The 17,760-nt window shown below is 54.1% G+C and overlaps 7 protein-coding genes across 7 annotated transcripts; 5 read left to right on the plus strand and 2 right to left on the minus strand.

The window, feature by feature from the left end:
• Window positions 1–44: 44 nt before the first annotated feature.
• On the plus strand, window positions 45–2,888 carry MAA_10726 (DUF1000 domain protein; the record flags this gene model as incomplete). Its single annotated transcript, XM_011412444.1, has 1 exon — window positions 45–2,888. The coding sequence occupies one exon, from the start codon at window positions 45–47 to the stop codon at window positions 2,886–2,888; it is 2,844 nt and encodes a 947-aa protein (XP_011410746.1).
• Window positions 2,889–3,338: 450 nt separating this feature from the next.
• MAA_01754 (uncharacterized protein) lies at window positions 3,339–5,148 on the plus strand (the record flags this gene model as incomplete). The annotated part of the gene is made up of 3 exons (XM_007819752.2): window positions 3,339–3,966; window positions 4,053–4,095; window positions 4,158–5,148. 3 exons carry the CDS (start codon window positions 3,339–3,341, stop codon window positions 5,146–5,148), a joined length of 1,662 nt encoding a protein of 553 aa, XP_007817943.2.
• A 311-nt stretch (window positions 5,149–5,459) lies between these two features.
• Window positions 5,460–6,996, minus strand: MAA_01753 (glycosyltransferase family 4; the record flags this gene model as incomplete). The annotated part of the gene is made up of 2 exons (XM_007819751.1): window positions 5,460–6,456; window positions 6,515–6,996. The coding sequence occupies 2 exons, from the start codon at window positions 6,994–6,996 to the stop codon at window positions 5,460–5,462; spliced, it is 1,479 nt and encodes a 492-aa protein (XP_007817942.1).
• A 386-nt stretch (window positions 6,997–7,382) lies between these two features.
• On the plus strand, window positions 7,383–9,947 carry MAA_01752 (uncharacterized protein; the record flags this gene model as incomplete). Its single annotated transcript, XM_007819750.1, has 1 exon — window positions 7,383–9,947. One exon carries the CDS (start codon window positions 7,383–7,385, stop codon window positions 9,945–9,947), a length of 2,565 nt encoding a protein of 854 aa, XP_007817941.1.
• A 148-nt stretch (window positions 9,948–10,095) lies between these two features.
• MAA_01751 (iron transport multicopper oxidase FET3 precursor) lies at window positions 10,096–11,115 on the minus strand (the record flags this gene model as incomplete). Its single annotated transcript, XM_007819749.1, has 4 exons — window positions 10,096–10,341; window positions 10,410–10,920; window positions 10,987–11,033; window positions 11,086–11,115. 4 exons carry the CDS (start codon window positions 11,113–11,115, stop codon window positions 10,096–10,098), a joined length of 834 nt encoding a protein of 277 aa, XP_007817940.1.
• Window positions 11,116–13,538: 2,423 nt separating this feature from the next.
• MAA_01750 (bacterial-type extracellular deoxyribonuclease) lies at window positions 13,539–14,374 on the plus strand (the record flags this gene model as incomplete). Its single annotated transcript, XM_007819748.1, has 4 exons — window positions 13,539–13,613; window positions 13,690–13,823; window positions 13,893–14,049; window positions 14,123–14,374. The coding sequence occupies 4 exons, from the start codon at window positions 13,539–13,541 to the stop codon at window positions 14,372–14,374; spliced, it is 618 nt and encodes a 205-aa protein (XP_007817939.1).
• Window positions 14,375–15,844: 1,470 nt separating this feature from the next.
• Window positions 15,845–17,675, plus strand: MAA_01749 (uncharacterized protein; the record flags this gene model as incomplete). Its single annotated transcript, XM_007819747.1, has 2 exons — window positions 15,845–16,233; window positions 16,811–17,675. The coding sequence occupies 2 exons, from the start codon at window positions 15,845–15,847 to the stop codon at window positions 17,673–17,675; spliced, it is 1,254 nt and encodes a 417-aa protein (XP_007817938.1).
• Window positions 17,676–17,760: the final 85 nt, after the last annotated feature.

Here is a 17,760-nt window from a genome sequence, read left to right on the forward strand (position 1 = left end):
AGCGCGAAGGTCCTCTCGGTCACTGGCGAGGTGGACCGCGGGGCATGAATCATCCGACCGCTTATACGCCCCTCGAGTCGCTCTTCCTTTTCCAGTCGCTACTGACACACGGGGCCGACACGGGAGCGTTTGTTCGGATTTCAGAACTACTCAGAAACAATGCGCTTGTCAAGAGCGATAAGTCATTTGATGCGGCGCGGCTAGCTCCCGATGCGCTGCAGCAGCTGTTTTTGCTGCTGCTGCGAGAGGAGGTGAAGAGCGGGACGGGCTCGACGACGACAACGACGAATGCTACGACAGCAACGGCAGGTCCGAGTACGAATACAGCAGATACATCGGCTTCGCCGGCGTCACGGAAGAGGAAATTGGGGAGTCCCCCGTTGCCGTCGCTAAAAGACGCTTATGAGCACATCGAAAAGGTCCCGGCCTTGGTGGATCGACTATACGCTAGATATCGGGATACCATCGTAAAGGAAATTAGGGAAGATGAAGAAAAGTTTGCAACCGTTCAGAAACACATTCAGTTTCTTGAAAAGAACGAGAAGGAGAGATTGGCAAAGGCTGCGGCGAGCCAGAATGGCGCATCGATGTTAGCCCCTCGGGATGGTCGTCCGATTCCTGGTCAACCGCCAACTCCTACCCCTGGGCAAGCTGGCGGCATTAAGAGACCTGTGTCTACCACACCAGTTTATCCACCAAGGCCTCCTTCAACTTCGACTACGCAACCAACAGTTGCAGCGCCGAGTCACTTGCAGTCGGGGAGCACGACGCCAGTCCGACCGCCACAGCCATCGCCAAAACCTCCGACTACCGCCGGATCAGGACTCCAGGCACCGGCCGGAATGCCCCAGCCTGGATCCAGAGTTCTGCAACCGCCTGGCCAGCCTCCGATGCCGACACTCTCACCACGTCCAGACGCTACTGTCGCTCTCAAGCCGAAGGAGGCCACACCGGCGGCAGCCGCCGGGCAAGCGACAACAGCGGGTACTTTGAAATGGGAGAAACCATATCAACCCCCGATACCTCAAACTCCCGGAACAGCGGGACAGACTCAGCCTTTGGCTCCCGCCAATGCGGCGGCTGGGGCTTCAAAGGAATCGCAACAGCAGCAGCGGCTTCCACAACAACAAGGACAGTATGCTGGCCAAGTGCCAGCTCCGACTGTGGCTGCCCAGGGTCGACCTATTCCAGGAAAACAGGTTCTCGTGGCTCCCCAGAATGCCGGACAACTGTCTACTCCGTTACAACCCGCTCCTCCTCGACCGGGTGGCGTTTCTGCATCACAAGGTCAACCACCACAACAACATCCCCGACCGATCTCGACAACACCCGTCATTCCACCTAGCCGACCTCTCCCACCTCAGCAGGCACAACAAGCCCAACAAGCGCCGAGACCGATTGCAGCAGCCTCGCAAACACCGCAAAAGGGTGTCACTGGACCCGTTGCAGCTCCTCAAAAGCGGACGCCAGCCCAAGCTGCACAGAAGCAGCAAACACAGCGGCCGTCACCCTCGGCATCCCCCGCGCCGTTGGCGCAGAAGGACAGGCCGTATGCCTCCTATAATACGCAGCCGCCACGACCAGCCATTCCGGAACACATTATTCGACAAGCAGCGGTAGCACAGGCTGCGGCTGCGGCTGCCACGCCAAACGCCAAGAAGATCAGCCCGGTTACGGCTGCTCCGAGTACGCCCAGTGTCACCACTCCAATAGCTGCGCTCACCCGCGGGTTTGGCACCAAATGGGCATCTCATTCTACTCCTTCTACGCCACGACCTATTACAGCTGAACCGGAGAGCCCGGCATATGAGCCAGTTAGCCCGCCACCTCGTGATACGTCAATACTGTCTGATACGCCAAGATCTAGTTCAAAGAGAGACTTGACGAAGGGCGGCTTGAAGGCAGACGCTGTCAAGGCGAGGGGCCGTCCACCCAGAATCTCGCATGGAGGGCGTAGAATGAGCACGACTCCCTCGGTCAGTGGGACCAGGAGAAGCCAGTCCGTTGCTTCGCAAGCCGATGAGCTTGCCATGGACCATCCAATCAGCTCCACAAAGATTAAGCATGAAGTTCTCACCCCGCGGCACATTGAGGAAACGGGCGATACCACGGCAGACGAAAGTGTCCATGGTCGAACGAACATGGCAACTCCCGGCAGTGTCTCGTCGAGACTTGCTAAACGGAAAAGACAAGACTCACCATCTGTACCTACTGCACCTCCGACACAAGTCTTGTGGACCCGCGGTTTCACCAAGGTATCCTCCTCGGCTCTCGACCAGATCTCAAGCCACCGCGACGCCAACATGTTCGCTACTGGTGTCCGCGAGAGGGACGCCCCAAACTACCGGCAAATTGTATTGCAGCCCCAAGATATCACATCAATACGGTCTGCCATTAAGCAAGGGAACAAAGCTGCCTTGCAAGCAGCAAGCAGCCTTCCTGGTGGCGACCCTGGCACGGCAAGTGTTTGGCTTCCGATATCCGAAGACCTCATCCCTCCAAAGGGAATCATCAACTCTGCCCAACTCGAACGCGAGCTGGTCCACATGTTCTGCAATGCCATCATGTATAACCCCGATCCTGATCGAGGTCCTGGTCCTGCATTCCTGAAACGTTCCCAGGACGAGGAGGAGGAAGTTGTAGGCTATCGGGTTGACGAGAACGGCGTCGTTAAGAATACACGGAGCATGTTTGTGGAAGTTGAGAAACTCCTTGGCGATCTTCGTAGCGCGGAGAAGGACCGCGGTGTACCACCGCCTTCTGCCACTCGTCCAGCAAGTGTTGCGACACCCGCAGATGACACCGCCGAGGATGAGGATGAACTAGCCGGAGATGGGAACACTGCGACCAGCGTCGTGAAAAGAAGACGGGTTGCAGCGAGGAATTGAGCGTCTTGAAGAGTTTGCAAGACGCCTTCCTTCCCTTGGTGAGAATGAATCCCACATCGAATGCGGGCCAGTTTGACGACCGAGAGTGGACTGTTTGATTATTGTAGAGCGTTTGCATGGGCTGGTTATATTGATGCCTTTTGGGTCTTCGGAATTTGGGATGTGGATAGCGTGTAGGATGACATACTTGACGTTGAAAAATAATTTTCTCTCGCCTTCACTTTCATGTTTTGTTTTACCGCATTCTCACGCAATTGTGTTCAGTCCAATGCACGTCCAACCACTTGCATGCGGCTGATGCATGTCACACGTGATGAATTGCAACGCTCACCAACTCACTCACTCACACAAAATGACTGCCCTCAAAACCCAACCTCGTCAGGTTCCACGACATCCTTCAATTCCAATATCCACCCTCCCCCAGGCCATCTCTCACAGGGAAGAAAAAAAATGAGTGCAGAAGAAGACGCATCCAGCACCAAGACCGCCTGTCCTACAACAGTCATCGCCAACGTCCTCATCCTGCCTGACGCTAAGCAGCCCGTCCACATCGAACTATCAAATTGGGACCAGATAGACGACTTCCTCACCCGCGATCATGACGAGCACCCCGGCCAGTGGAAGATGTTTATCCTAAACGGCCTGCACACAAAGCTGGCGTTTGAGCTGGCCGTGCGGCTGGACATTGACCCCGGGTTTTTTGACAGCCACGTCTACAGAACGAGGTACATGCCTCCGCGGCGGGAGGCCACGCGAAAAGAAGGGGCCAAGGAGCGCCAAGGGGAGCAGAACCAGAGCAACAAGGCGGCCGCAGACGCCGGCGTCCACTTCTTCCAGCTCGACTTCCCGCAGGTGGAAGAGCTCTCCATCCCCGCGGGGGTCCCGACGTCGCGGAGCTCCGAGATTCCGCTCCTGGAGCCGCGGTGGATGCTGGACGAGAACGTGCTCAGCCTGGCGCCGGACGCGAGGAAGGCGTACCTCCTGGACGGGACGCTGTACCGCTGGGACGGGGTGCTCGTCGGCGCATTCGGGTACTGGAGGCGGATGTCGTGGTGGAGTTGCGAGCGGGAGAAGATGTGTATGTCCCCCCTGAAACCCCTTTTCCGTCTCTTCAACCTGCAGACGAATTCGCGCGATGCTAATGAATGCCACGGGACGCTCCAGCCGTCATGATTATAGACGGGCCGCTGGAGGCGGTTCTCCCGCCGTACGTGTCGCCCGCGCAGCGCGCGACGAAGCCGTTCAGGAACAGCGTCCGAAGCCGTGCAGGAACAGCGTCCGGCGGAAGGGCGCCAGCGCCGTCGAGGCCCTGGACAGCCTGTACGCGCGGTGGAGGGAGCGCCGGCGCCCGCAGACGTTCCTGGAGCGGTTCCTCGGGCAGGGCGGCGCGGCCGGCAGCGTGTACGAGGTCGCGACCGAGGTGGCGCTGCAGCAGTGGCATCTGCTCCTCGCCACGGTGCAGGTCGACAGGGGGCCCAACCAGGCCAACTACCTGCTCGAGATCATGTCGCAGCGCGTCGAGAACAACGCGCTCGACTGCCGGCGCTACACGCGCGGGGCGGGCGAGGCGGTGGGCGGGCTGCTCCCGCAGAGGAGGGACTCGGCGTTTCTGCAGATGGTGACGGGCTTCCACGACAAGTTCCAGCGGCTGGAGCGGAAGCTGCCGCCGCCGTCGGCCTCCAGGATGGACGCCCTGGCGCGCGAGGTGCGCGAGGACAGGAGGGCGCTGGACCGGCTCTCGTACATGGGGGGCGTCCTGTTGCCGTTTTCCATCGTGGCGGGCATGTTTTCCATGGCTGGCCAGTTCGCCGCCGGCGGGGGCCTGTTCTTTGTGTACTGGGTGCTTGTTGTGACGGGAGTGCTGGTGGCCACGGTCCTGGTGTACGCCGACTCGCTGCGGACGAAAAAGGTCCGCAGGGTGGACAGGGGCCGGAAGCGGCCTTCGCGTCTCGGCTGGCTGTTTGGCGGGAGGAGGAGGAGGGAGGGCGGCTCGACGACGTCGTCGGACACGAGCTCCGTGTCTGGGGAGAGTGCACGCGGGGGACAGGGCGGCGGCCGCGGCGGCGGGGGGGAGAGGGGACGACCGCCGGCGGGGATGATGACACCGACGCCGTGGAGATTAGGGCCGAGGACGGTCTGGCCTGGGTTTGGGGAGGATGTGATGAGGGCTGACGAGACGGAGGAGTTGGGGTGGTGGAGGGCATTGTGGACGTTGGTTGGGTATAGGCCTGTTTGGGCTGCCGAGGGTGATATGCGTTGATGGTGTTGCTGGTCAAGATGAGTTGCATGAATGAGTCGATGTTTTGGCTTGAGTGTTTTGTGATGGGGATACCAGAGCGCAGATAGACTGGTTGAACTGCTGGAAAGGGGTTTGGCTTAAACGATGTGAGTATGATATGCGTTACGATATTATGAAAGAAATGACGAACAACAAGATATCTGCCCATGTATTATATGCTGCGCCCTCAACGCCGAATCGCTGCCATAATGTTGCACGACCAAAATCAACAACCGGCTAACCAGCCTCGAAATAATGTACACCCCATAAAACGCCACGCCAAAAGACACCCTTTAATCATGACCAGCCCTGCCCTGTGACGTGCTCGACCGATTACTCTGGCCTTCCTTCTTCCCGTTATCCGCCAACATCTTCCTCGGCCAGTCGGGACAAATGTCTATATTCTCCCTCGGAAACCACCACTCCAGGAACAAAAAGAACAGGTAGTCAATCACGACACACAAGCAAAAGAGCTTGCCGGCCCAGATGCCGCACCCATAGTAGCGCTTTAACCTGTCAATAAGCGCAAAGTTGCGAACCCTGCTGCCATTATAGCCGCCCGTGTCGAAGCCATAGAATTCCTCCTCGCTAATGGTGCCCGTGATGCCGTCGTATACCCTCTCGGTGCGCATAGCCACGTTGGACCAGCTGTACATCTTCTTCACCTGCTCGTGGAACTTTTCCGTGCGGACCTTGCCTGCTCGCACGGCGGTGATGGCCTTACACGTCGCCACGACGAGATCGTCCTCCTCCGGCTTCGCAAACGTCGTCATGTGAGAAGGCAACACCTCAGGGATACCACCGACCTGGGTGCAGACCACGTACAGTCCGCAGCTGGCGGCCTCGACAATGACGGTGCCAAAGGCCTCGGTGAGCGAAGGGTGGAGGTAGATGTGGCCGCGGATCATGACGTCGCGGACATCTTCGTGGAGCACGGGGCCGAGCATCTCAACGCGGTCCTGAAGCACGTTTTGCTCAATCATCTGCTCCAGGTCGATGGCTTTGGGACCGGAGCCAGCAATGATGAAGCGCGTGTTGGGATGAGTTTCTAGGATGCGGGGGATGGCGGCTGTCAGCAGATCTGTGCCCTTGTTGTAGAAGAGACGGGAGATGACGACAATGGTGATCATGTCGTTTGGCCCGAGGCGTTGGGGCGAAGGGTCTGGCGCGAAGGCTGCGCCGGGAGAGGATGGGGAGTCTCTTGGGCGGAAGTTTTCTGCCACGACGGCATTGGGGATGACGGAGACCATTAACGGATCCAGCGAGGCGCGCAGGACGGTGTTTTCCTTGCTATTGAGAGGGCGTTAGCCATGGCGAGACGCGGCAGACTGGTTTTGTGTCTTCTTACCATGTGTGGCTCACACATATGCTGTGATCGACATCGCTGAGAATGAACTTGAGCAGCTTGTTGGTGAGAATGCTCGCCGCATCCGCGAACCCAAACAGCGAATGGTCCGTAAACACGGTCCTCAGACCCATGGTCCTGGCATGAAGAATGCCTTCGTGGCACAGGCAACTCAGGCTGCCATGTCCATGCACAATCTCAATGCGTTCCCGGATGAAAATGTATCTGAGAATAGGGAAGAAGGAAAAGACGGTGGGAAAGGTAGCCTGGCGATAAATTACAAGAAACGGCACGTGGTACACCTTGAGCCCGTTGGTGAGATATCGAACGCCCTTTCTGTCGTCGTGAGAATGCGTAATAATGATGACCTTGTGTCCTCGGTCTATGAGCTTGCTTGACAGCTGGTAGATGTGAGACTCGATGCCTCCTGGTTGCGGGAAGAAGAAGTCGCTGACCATGGCGATGTTGTACCGCCGGCGCGTCATTTTGACGAACTGATGAGAGGTTGCGAAGCAAGTATGAGAGCGGGGTTATTTTGTTGCAACATGGCCCAGCTGGTTGTTTGATATCCTGAGGGTGGATGTGATCGTGGCCCTCACAATATCGTAGTGTCGACACTTCTTCACTTAGAAATTGGACGGGCCACTTGTTGGTGAGACGTGACATATGGAGCTCCCGAAAGCTCCACGCCTACGAGGCAGGGGTAGCTGGGTGGGCTTTGGGCGATGGGTTGGCGGTGAGGGCTGGCAGATTTGCGATAAGGATACGGCCCGCCCAATTTTTTGGAAATGGCAGCATTGGATTCTTGCGCCGAATATCCAATTCCACTACGTATTTGCTTCCCGTCTTGGGGCATTGGGGATCTGAAACAATGTACGCGAGGTATGTGCCTCCGTCAAAAGGCGCAAAAGCCACAGCGCCTGCTGAGCCTTCAGCCCCAAAGTCATCACCAGCTCCCAAGCCGGATGCGATAGAGTCAAGGCTTGTCGAGGAATTCAGCTACACGCGCTACGTGCCAGGAGCCAAGGCCGCGGCAAAATCTTCTGCTCCGTCCGTATCTGCCCCAAAGTCAATACAGTATTTCAACGACGAGGCCGATTCCACACCGAAGCGGAAGCGAGAACCGGCGACCGAGGAGCAGCAGGGGTCGGAGAGCAAAAAGATCAAAAGAGTCAAAGATGCTACTGCTCCACGGGACGACACTGCAGCGGCGGATTCCCAACCGGGTGCAAAAAAGAAAAATCGGAGAAAGCGAAAGCAACGAACCCAGGCTAATGATTCTTCTGACGATTCCGACGACGAGCCGAAACACACGACGGCTAAGTCGAGCGTGAAAATACAAGACAACGTCGAGGAAGCTCCTCCCGTCGACATTGTTGAAAACAGAGCCGACTCAAGAGACAGAGAAAGTGATGTGGAGATGGCCGAGGGTGCCCTCGAGGCGGAGGAACAAACAAAGGAAAAGAAGCCCAAACGGGAGAAGAAGAAGAAACAAGCCAAGGGGGTAACAGAAGAGCAAGACAAAGACGACGAAAAGGATATGGCACGGCACAAGGCAGTTTTAGAGCGCAAAACAAAGTCAATAAAATTGGCCACCAAAATCGCACAAACGAAACACGACGAGTCCGACGAGGAATCCGTGGAATCTCACGGTCTGGAGCCGCTGCCTCAGCCAGCTCCCGTACCAGAGGACGAGTCCAAGCCAACATACGACACCCTTCCCCCATGGCTGTCCAACCCCATACGGGTCGCGCAAGACACAAAGGCGCCCTTCACAGACCTGGGCATCCTACCACGACCATCGCGGATATTAGCAGAAAAGGGCTACAATGAGGCATTTGCAGTTCAGACTGCGGCCATCCCTCTACTTCTACCAACAAGTAAACGCCGACCAGGAGATTTACTAGTGTCAGCAGCCACGGGATCCGGCAAAACACTCGCCTACGCACTGCCCATTGTCCGCGATATTAGCAACGGCGTGGTCACGAGGCTACGAGCTCTTGTGGTCCTCCCCACACGAGAACTCGTCAAGCAAGCACAGGATGTCTTTGAGGTGTGTGCCAAGGCCTACGAGGGGGAAGACCGTAAGCGAGTCCGAATCGGCGTGGCCGTTGGAAGTCAGTCTATCAAATCGGAACAAGAGGCCTTTATGGAACGAGAGTCGCGTTATGACCCGGAGGCCTACAGTAAAATACAGGAAGAGCAAAGGCAGCAGCGTGCGACTACTTTTTCCGCCGACGTCGACGATACGCATGACTTAGATTCCACCAACATCGATGCCCGCCTCGGACCTTGGAAAGGTGAAGTTGTAGACTTTTCTTCCAAGGTAGATGTCCTGATTTGCACGCCCGGCCGTCTAGTAGAACATATTGAGCAGACACCCGGCTTCAGCCTCGACTACATCCGCTGGCTCGTCGTCGACGAGGCGGACAAGCTGCTCGCGCAGAGTTTCCAGGGCTGGCTGGACCTGGTGCTGGAAAAGTTTCAGGTCAACAAATTCAGTGCTCGCGACTTTCCCGACATGGCATATTCAGGTGTTCGCAAGGTGATTCTCAGTGCGACATTGACCAGAGACCTCAGTCTCTTGAATCAGTTGGCGCTGCGGAGACCGCGGCTGGTTGTGCTGGAGAATGACGGCGCCGTGCAGGTAGCGGAACATACTCTGCCTGTAGGCTTGCGGGAGTTTGCGGTGCGGGTTCATGAGGCTAATCTCAAGCCCCTGTATCTTTTGGATCTCTTGAGACAGTCCCACATGACGGGCCCTGTTGGAAATGGAGACTCCTCGTCCACGTTGAAGGAAGATGAGGATACATCCGACAGCTCTGACACCTCCTCAGAGTCGGATAGTTCGGGTTCGGATTCGGATACAACCTCCGAGTCGGGTACTTCAGACGATGAAAGCACAGCTCCAGCGCCCAAGACACAAATCCCCATCTCCCTCATCTTTACCAAGTCCAACGAATCTGCTCTGCGGCTCTCTCGGCTCCTCACGCTCCTCGACGCCTCACTCACCAGTCAAATCAGCACCCTGACATCCACCACGCCCACCCACATTCGTCGCAAGGTCCTCCGCGCATTCACAACTCCTTCGTCCCCTGTGCGTCTCATTATCGCCTCCGACCTAGTCGCCCGAGGTATCGACATCCCTAAGCTCGGCCATGTCATCAACTACGACTTACCCGCCAGTGTAGCCGGCTACGTTCACCGCGTAGGTCGGACGGCTCGCGCAGGACGGTCTGGATGTGCATGGACTTTGATTGGCGATGACGAAAGCGGTTGGTTCTGGGGTAAAATCGCAAAGAACCAAGCCATAAGACGGACACAGAAGGTGGAGAGAACGAGAATAGAAGAAATGACCGAGGAGAGAGTGCAGGGGTATGAGGCTGCACTGGCTATACTTGGTAAGGAAGCGTTAGAATTAAGGAGAAGTAAATAAGCTGTCCATTACGACAATTTTTAAAAAATACATGAGTAAACGGATAACAAACTCCAGGCGAATGCTTATTCCGTGCCTTATTAAAAAATATCCTTCGCTACTACGGTATATATATGTTTTGGTCGGAAAGGGGAGAGGGGGTTCGTAATCATCCGTTATTAGGGCGTTGGGCCTCCCCATGAGAAGCAGAGGGACCAGTGGCGGGTGTCTCAATAGCGCCGTACCCTCCTCGCTGGGCGGCCTCGCCTTGTTCGGAAGATTCTTCAGACTCTTCGGCGACAGTGGCTAGGCGTCTGGAGCTTTCGTCGTCGGTCTCGCTGAATGGTTTCCAGTCCTCTGTTCGGAGGGCGGTCCACCAGGCTGTCCGCTCTCTCATAATTAAGAGGCCAATTATCTAGACACATCAGCGGCGAATTCTCGATGCCGCACACCTCGAGGGTCATATGAGGGCAGAAAGCTCACCTGCATCAATCCTACTATGACCACAACCCCAAAGTCAACGCCTGATGCGGCCTGCAACGCCAACGTCCACGGCCCCCTGCACGCTCTCGTTCGGCCGTGAATCTCGGCACATGTGCCGCCCGGTACATTGGAAAACGGGTAGGCCCTGTCATCTACGGAATTCAAGCCGCAGCAGCTATACGTATCCTGTATGTACTCAATGTAGTCTGCATTCTTGGCTTGGTAGAGCTTGTCCCATTCGTAGTCGATGAGGAATTCGAGCGCGGGAGACGGCACGACGCCTTCGAGGAGCAAAGTGGCGAGGATGGCGGTTATGATTGCCTGGAAGCCCTGGAGGACGATGGGAGCGAGGCGTGTGAAGATATCGCCGGATGTAAAAGTGTGTGAGGAGCGGAGGAGGTTGGGGTATACGTAGGCGTTGAGGAAGGCAGTGATGGGGAGGATGGTGCTGAGGATGGTGATGGCGGACGATATGGGGAGGGAGAGGTGTATGGTGTGGTAGTGGATGACACTGGATTGTGATTATTAGCCGGTGCTTCGTGGAGGGGAGAAAGGGCCTTGGGTCTTTAGTATTTACACGGCGATGGCAAAGAGGACGACACAAACCTTGTGGTGGTCAGCTAACTGGCTGCTTGGAAGGTGTGGTGATGGAGAGGACTCAGGAGCGGTGACTTACAAGCATGTAGGCGATGCCGGGGTTGAACATGGTGCTAGTCGGCAGTGCTTTGCGTTTGGCAAACGCAAAGCTGCTCGGTAGTACGGCGTCCTGAAAACCAAGGACTAGACCTGGGGAGATGTGGCATTAAAAAGTGATGTTTGGGGATGAGATCCAGATGGGCGGGTGGCCGGTTGGTAGGATGGTCTGATGGCCTGATGGTGTCTCAAGAGGTGGTGTTTGGGCGAGCTTGCCGCGGGGCTGGCGTTGGGCAGACGTCAATTGATATTTCAAGCGCCGACCGATCCTATTTGCCGTCCCCGTGACGTAGTTTTGTGTCTGAACCGCCACAAGTGCATTATTTTGTTTCCTCTGCTGCACCAAATTTGAAGAGACAATCTATCATTGACAATTGGGCGTGGTGCAGGTTGCTCCAAGTACGGAGTATGTAGTATCGACCTATCTATGTACTAGGTACACCTAGTGGCTACGGGACGAGTCGTATTGATCTGACAGACAAGCCGGCACTCAGATCGGAATTAGCCTGGGGGGCTGAGCTGACAGGTGGCTGATGCGGTGTTCCTTCTCTGTGGGAGCAAATCAAGGTGCTGGACCAACCGTAACCTCGCCTAGAATCAACAAAGCTGCCACAAAACCTAGCAGCAGCATCAACAGGATCAGAGTAGTCTGGCATTGGAATCGTGGCTGGCTATGTCCACATACATATACGTCATAAACTCAATACCAACATCACAAGAGCGTCACCAAAGGCTCATTCTACCTCTCCAAACTTTACCGCGGCCATTTTCCACTGACGGTACTCTGCACAACCTAGACCTACAGAAGGAAATATTGTCGTTGAACCCCGTGCCAGAGGATACCCCGACTGACTACCTTCTCATCTCTGGGAATGCATTTGCATCAGCCATACTCCGTACAGCCTGATAAATCTGCTCGGTGTTGTGCAGAAAGCAGCAATATTGGCCGTGCAAGGTCCGCCGCCCATATCATTCAACTGCCTGAGCCCCTGACTGAGCCGAGATTACAATCATGCGGATTCATGCCACGCAGCAAACGTAAGATGCGGCAGCTAAGCATTCCGAATTGCTTTTGCAATGCCACTTACTATTGCTCTCAATTCAAGCTTGTTTCTATTCCAGCTCCCTCGAGCTGATCGCCCGCATGGCCGCCAAGTATCTCGGATCACCGCTCGACCTCGCTGGCCTGAAAGCAGTCCCAAGGCTCACTTCGCCTGAAGACCTGCCCAGTGGAAGAACTTCTCAAGCAGCTCAAATGCATGGGGTGTGGCCTTTTATGACTCAAGAACAAATAACGGCCCTCTTTTGCTGGAAATGATCAGATCCTTCACAGGATGCATTTATTAACGTGGCAGGCAGCCCAAATCGTAGCCTCTGGATATGTCTTGCTGACCCTCGATGAAGGTATCCGCAGCGAAATTACGCAACAGCCTGCTGAACAGCTTGCCGAGGAAGAAGAAACAATGTACTAGGTCATCGAATACCTAGAGCATCGCTACCAGCCAAGTTTCGTTCAAGCATACGGTTTACAACAATCGAGTTGTAGTAGCGTCAAATACTTTGCATTCAAGCTTAGACAAGCTGCGACATATGCGAGTATGTAGAGATGGAGTTTGGGATGCCTGAATATTTTGTCTTTCCTACGGCGCAAGGCCTGTGCGGAGTGCTTCATCTTCGCTATGGTGTCCACGGATAGACACAGGCAGACATACGTGTCGTCTACAGTGTACTACAAGTCATATCAGGACCGCATACGACAACCTTGCATCCTTCACTCCTCAGAACCAGTCCGGGGAACGCTACTTACCCATGGCGCATACTCGGACGGACGAAAATGGATCAACTTCAATACGAATTTTGGGTTGGCTAGGCAGCAAGGGCATTGTTTGTCTACACCGCTCATGATACAAATGTAGAAGGAGTAGAACAAGGGTCGTATCGGGGTCTGCCTGTTAGTCATTTAAAACCCCTCCCATTGCCCCGAGTCGGACAATACACGTGGTTAGATATCTGGATGGTGCGATCTCTCAGCCATATGAATACCCGAATAGGCAGGTTGCACGGGCAAACAGAGTGTCGTGGTCGGCGATACTTCTTTCTCATCGCTATCAACTCACGGATAGGAAATGCCGGAGGAATATGCAGTTCACCCATACTATTTACTTATTTGACACGCCATCTCCATTGATATTGGTCACAAGGGATAATTCATACCGTCCTGACACCAAAGCGGTTGCACCCCATATAGTCAGGTTCGGGCAGGAGGAGTTCGGAGTCTGCCCGACACAAAGAAGAGCTGGCTGATTCAGTCAGGTATATACAGCCGCGGAAACAAATTCGAATGTGTTATAAACATGACGAGTCTTGTATCCTGAGTGCTTCCTGTTTTCTTGTCCTTCTCCTCACCATATGCAGCAACTCGCTCCGTTGTTCCACATGAAGATCGTCACTCTCAGCATCTTATTCACCGCTGTCGTGGTCCTCGCGGTTCCGGTCCCTGAACCGACTCCAGTAGGTGGAACTTTTAGCCCAAAAAGTTAAAAGAAAAGAGATAGACGTGGCTGTATCAACTATTAACTCCCGTCAGCCTGGCATCCCGAGTGCATCTAGTGCCAGGACGACACTGGCTAGCCTTCAAGTAGCAACTCCCGTGGACGATGGCACATACAACCGATCTCTCTTTCACACCTGGGACATTATACACGGAAAATGCAATACTCGGCATGTTGAAATCCGTTTACACTGTTATTCCAGTTGAAGGGGGCTCTTCTTGCTAACCACGAGCAAAAGAGATGTGGTACTCATACGGGACGGCGAAGATGTCGAAACGAATCGCAACTGCGTCCCTCGGTCGGGCATATGGACCAGTCCATACGACGGCCTCGTCTTCACCGAAGCTCACAAGCTTGATATTGACCACTTTGTGCCTCTGAAGAATGCGTGGATGGTGAGGAAAAAACAAGGCCCCTTCCCCCGCCGGTATTGCTCACATCTTTGCATGGCTAACGCATCGGTTACAGTCTGGAGCATCCGAGTGGACTGAGGAGCAGCGAGAGGCCTTTGCTAACGACTTGACTCACCCGCAGCTTTGGGCCGTCTCTGCTCATGCCAATCGGCAAAAGGGGGACAAGGGCCCTGACAGGTGGAAGCCTCCTCTGACGAGCTTCTACTGCACCTACGCCGAATCTTGGGTAGATGTCAAGGGCTACTATAATCTGAGCATTTCTGACAGCGAAAAGGACGCTTTGGGGAGCATGCTGGATGATTGCTGATACTGTACCTCTAAACTCATTCGAATATCTTCCTTCGCCCTTGATGTGTTAAGTTTATCACTGGTGTGATTGTTCTTTGCGGCGACGGAGAGATGTATAGAAGGAGATGCAGCATCCTTCCTGCCAAGTGTCAATCGAATAGAATCAACTCCCTATTGCTTGTATGAGAAAGCCTGCTAGAATCGTATCGTTATGAATGTGGCCGTCGTCATTTGCCAGTTCCGTCTATAGCCCGAACGAATGTGGTTTGCCCTCGGTGCCTCCCGAGTTATCGTCTTCATGTCCGGAGCTATATATGTAGTGTGTTTTTATATTTTTTACCATGTAATATCAACTTATTAGAAAAAAATTAAAAGGGGCTAAATAACTGTGTAATGCAAGACCACTAACAACACTATATTTTAACCGTACTAGGCTAGGGAACCGCAACTAACCGCGCGATACACCAAGAGTCCACGCATCGCGATGCGTTAAACACACTGGCCGAGTTGGTGATTCATCACCATATAGATCTTTTATAAAAAAGATACTTAACTTCATATAATCTTGGTGTCACGGCCTTCCCCCCCGGGTTTAGCGGTGTCCACTATTTGTTCTCTCGTATCCCCTCTGGTGTGTTAAGGCTCCGGTAAGGTATTTATAGGGATATATATCTAATAAGAAGTAAGATATAAAGGGGTATATATATCTACTAGTATATTAGGTAATAGTAGAGGTTATTATAATAAGCTTAATATAAATCGCTACTTAATAATTTACTAAATTTAGGGTGCTATTAAAGTTATTTGAGGTAGCTGGCTGCCCACAGGGGTGTTCTGGGGCCCGTGACCCCACTAGAGCCTTAACACACCAAAGGGGATATTCTGCATACCACCTGGGTTGTGTAGCGAAGATCCAACATATTTACGTTACACAGAGGTACTGGCAGGGACAGACAATATTGCATAATTTCGAACCGGTTAACAGACTGTAGGTAATTAGCCCACAATGTACGCGTATAAAACAAGGTGCTTTGCATACCCCGCACGCTTGCAATTTCTCCTCCTTCACTACCATGCTACACTACAGGCTTTAACTCGCTAGGAAGAGGAAGCGGAGAGTTTGAAGGGAAAGTAAGGAGTGTAGGATAGAGAGGGAGAAAGAGGAGGTAAAAAGAGTGTTGGGTTTTACTGGACGCGCTTTCACATAGCTAGTAGGCTGCAGTATTGCCTGCGCGGCACGAATTTCCTGCGGTAAGCATAGTTGGTTTTTAGAATTAACATAGCCTAGCCAGACCTACGAAATGCTCACAACAAGACAGCTATAGGAGAGATTATTGTGATGCTAATACATGGGAAGGAAGTGGCAGGATTCGCGGGAAGCTAGATTGCTCGGGCGGCAAATATCTACAAGGACAACAGAACGAAGCCTCACGAGGGAAGGTGATTAACGTGTACGATAACCTCTAGCCACGTTAGATATCCTAGCACAATGGACAAGATCCAAATCAGCATTGAAAACCGACTTCTCCAGGCCTTTTCTGAAGCGTGCAAAGGCGATTACTTCTCTGAACATCGTGAGAGGATTCGCCCCGGGATATCAGTAAATGATCAGTGGGAGAGTACTGTATGGGCAGCACTACATGTTGAGATTGTTCAAGCACCAGAATCACAGAGAGCAGAGGTGGAGCAAATGCGAAGGGAATGGTGCAATGGCCCCAATACAGCTGACTATCTCCTGAAGCGCATGTCTGACCACGTCAAGAAAGTTACATACGCAGACGAAAAAGACGGGGATGGTGATTCGCGCATCTGGCAGGATGAGGATTTGGGAGAAGACGAAAATCGTCTGGCTTGGTTTCTGTACGAGAAAGAGCGATTGTGGGTGAGCGAGTATATCACATGGAAACAAAATGTCAGAGAAGACGGATTTTAAGAAGAACGAGATAGACTTGATGGTGGAAAGAACCGGGGGAAAAAGGTGTTTCAATGTCTTGCTAGAGAGAATGTAGAACCATGATTTCGGAAATGCTTTAATCAAGTTGCGATTAACAAATTTAAAAGTCCTTTATGAGTGATTAATTTGACTGCACACCGATGGCGAAACGCGATCCAAGCGCGACGCGTGTCGGGCACTGGGCGCGGTCTCTACTTATGTAAGCAGTCTGTATAGAGGTCTGGAGGACTGCCCTGAAAAACGGCGTCAACTGTCGCTTAGCTTAGTGGTCCAAACCGTCGCACTTGGCTTTATTGTATAATGTTATACGTATTATTTAGTTTATATATAAGTAGATTACGTGTTCACGTGGCCTAATACTAAATACATCAAGTAAGCTGTCATGCTCGACACACAGTACCACTGCCGCGCCATGTTCTGCGCACAACAAGCTAACATTGAATGAACATGAAGTCAAGCAAAATCGACAAATAAACGAGCCGGCCGTAGCTATTGTGCCAGACCCTTCCCCAGCAAAGCCTATACTGGCCCGAAGCTTCCAAAGCCCAAGTCGAGTGGAGCAAAAGCCCGACCGCGGCCCCAGACGTCATTCTCGCAAGACAGCTCCCGCCTCCACTCAAGCTGTCCAAACCTCCTCCATGATCCATCAACCAACTCACAACCGCCAGTCCCCAGCACAAATGGAAACCAGATCCTCGCGCGCGCGCCTCCGCCGCACGTTCCGCTACCCCGACGACTCGGACACGCCCTCCGCCCTCGACGAACAAGGTCCCTGCCCTCCGCCCCAACCCTCCGCCCCCAGACCAGACCGCAGCTAACGCGCCAGCCGCCAGAGCAAGAAACCCTCATCGCAGACCTCGCCGCGCAGAACCGCCAGACAAACACCTCCTTCGCCACCGTCCTGCTCGCTCTGCCCGCGCTCTCGACAATCCCCTACGTGCCGCTCCTCTTGCGCGGGCCGCCAAACCCCGTCATCGCCGTCCTGTCGCTCACCTCCCTCCTCTCCACGGCCTACATCCTGTACAAGCTCCCGCCGCCAGAGACCGGCATCGCACCGCTGGACGCTTGGGTCCAAAGGGGCGACGTCCCTGCCGCGAGCGAGACGATCCGGCGGCTGAAGAGGGGCGCCGGACCCGACAAGTCCCCGCTGGAGATGTACTTGCCGTACCTGAACTGCGTGCTGTCCGGTGTGCTGGTCGTGCTGGGCTTGGTGCTTGGCAGAGGGGACGGGAGCTTTGCGTGGATCGGCATGGGGAATCTGCCGGCCATTGTGTACGGTGTTGTTTTGGTGGCAAAGGTCGTCATGGGGAGCGTCGACCCTGAAAGAGAGTTGGGCGGTTTGAAGTATGGGTTTAAAGGCGCTTGAGACCTGCCTCGGCTTGGTTTTTATAATGAGCAAGTGAATGAATGAATAAATGACATCATTACAACCCTTCCTCACAGTTCCTGAT

Source organism: Metarhizium robertsii (genome assembly GCF_000187425.2).
Source record: "Metarhizium robertsii ARSEF 23 chromosome Unknown MAA_Scf_1, whole genome shotgun sequence".
Taxonomy (NCBI): domain Eukaryota; kingdom Fungi; phylum Ascomycota; class Sordariomycetes; order Hypocreales; family Clavicipitaceae; genus Metarhizium; species Metarhizium robertsii.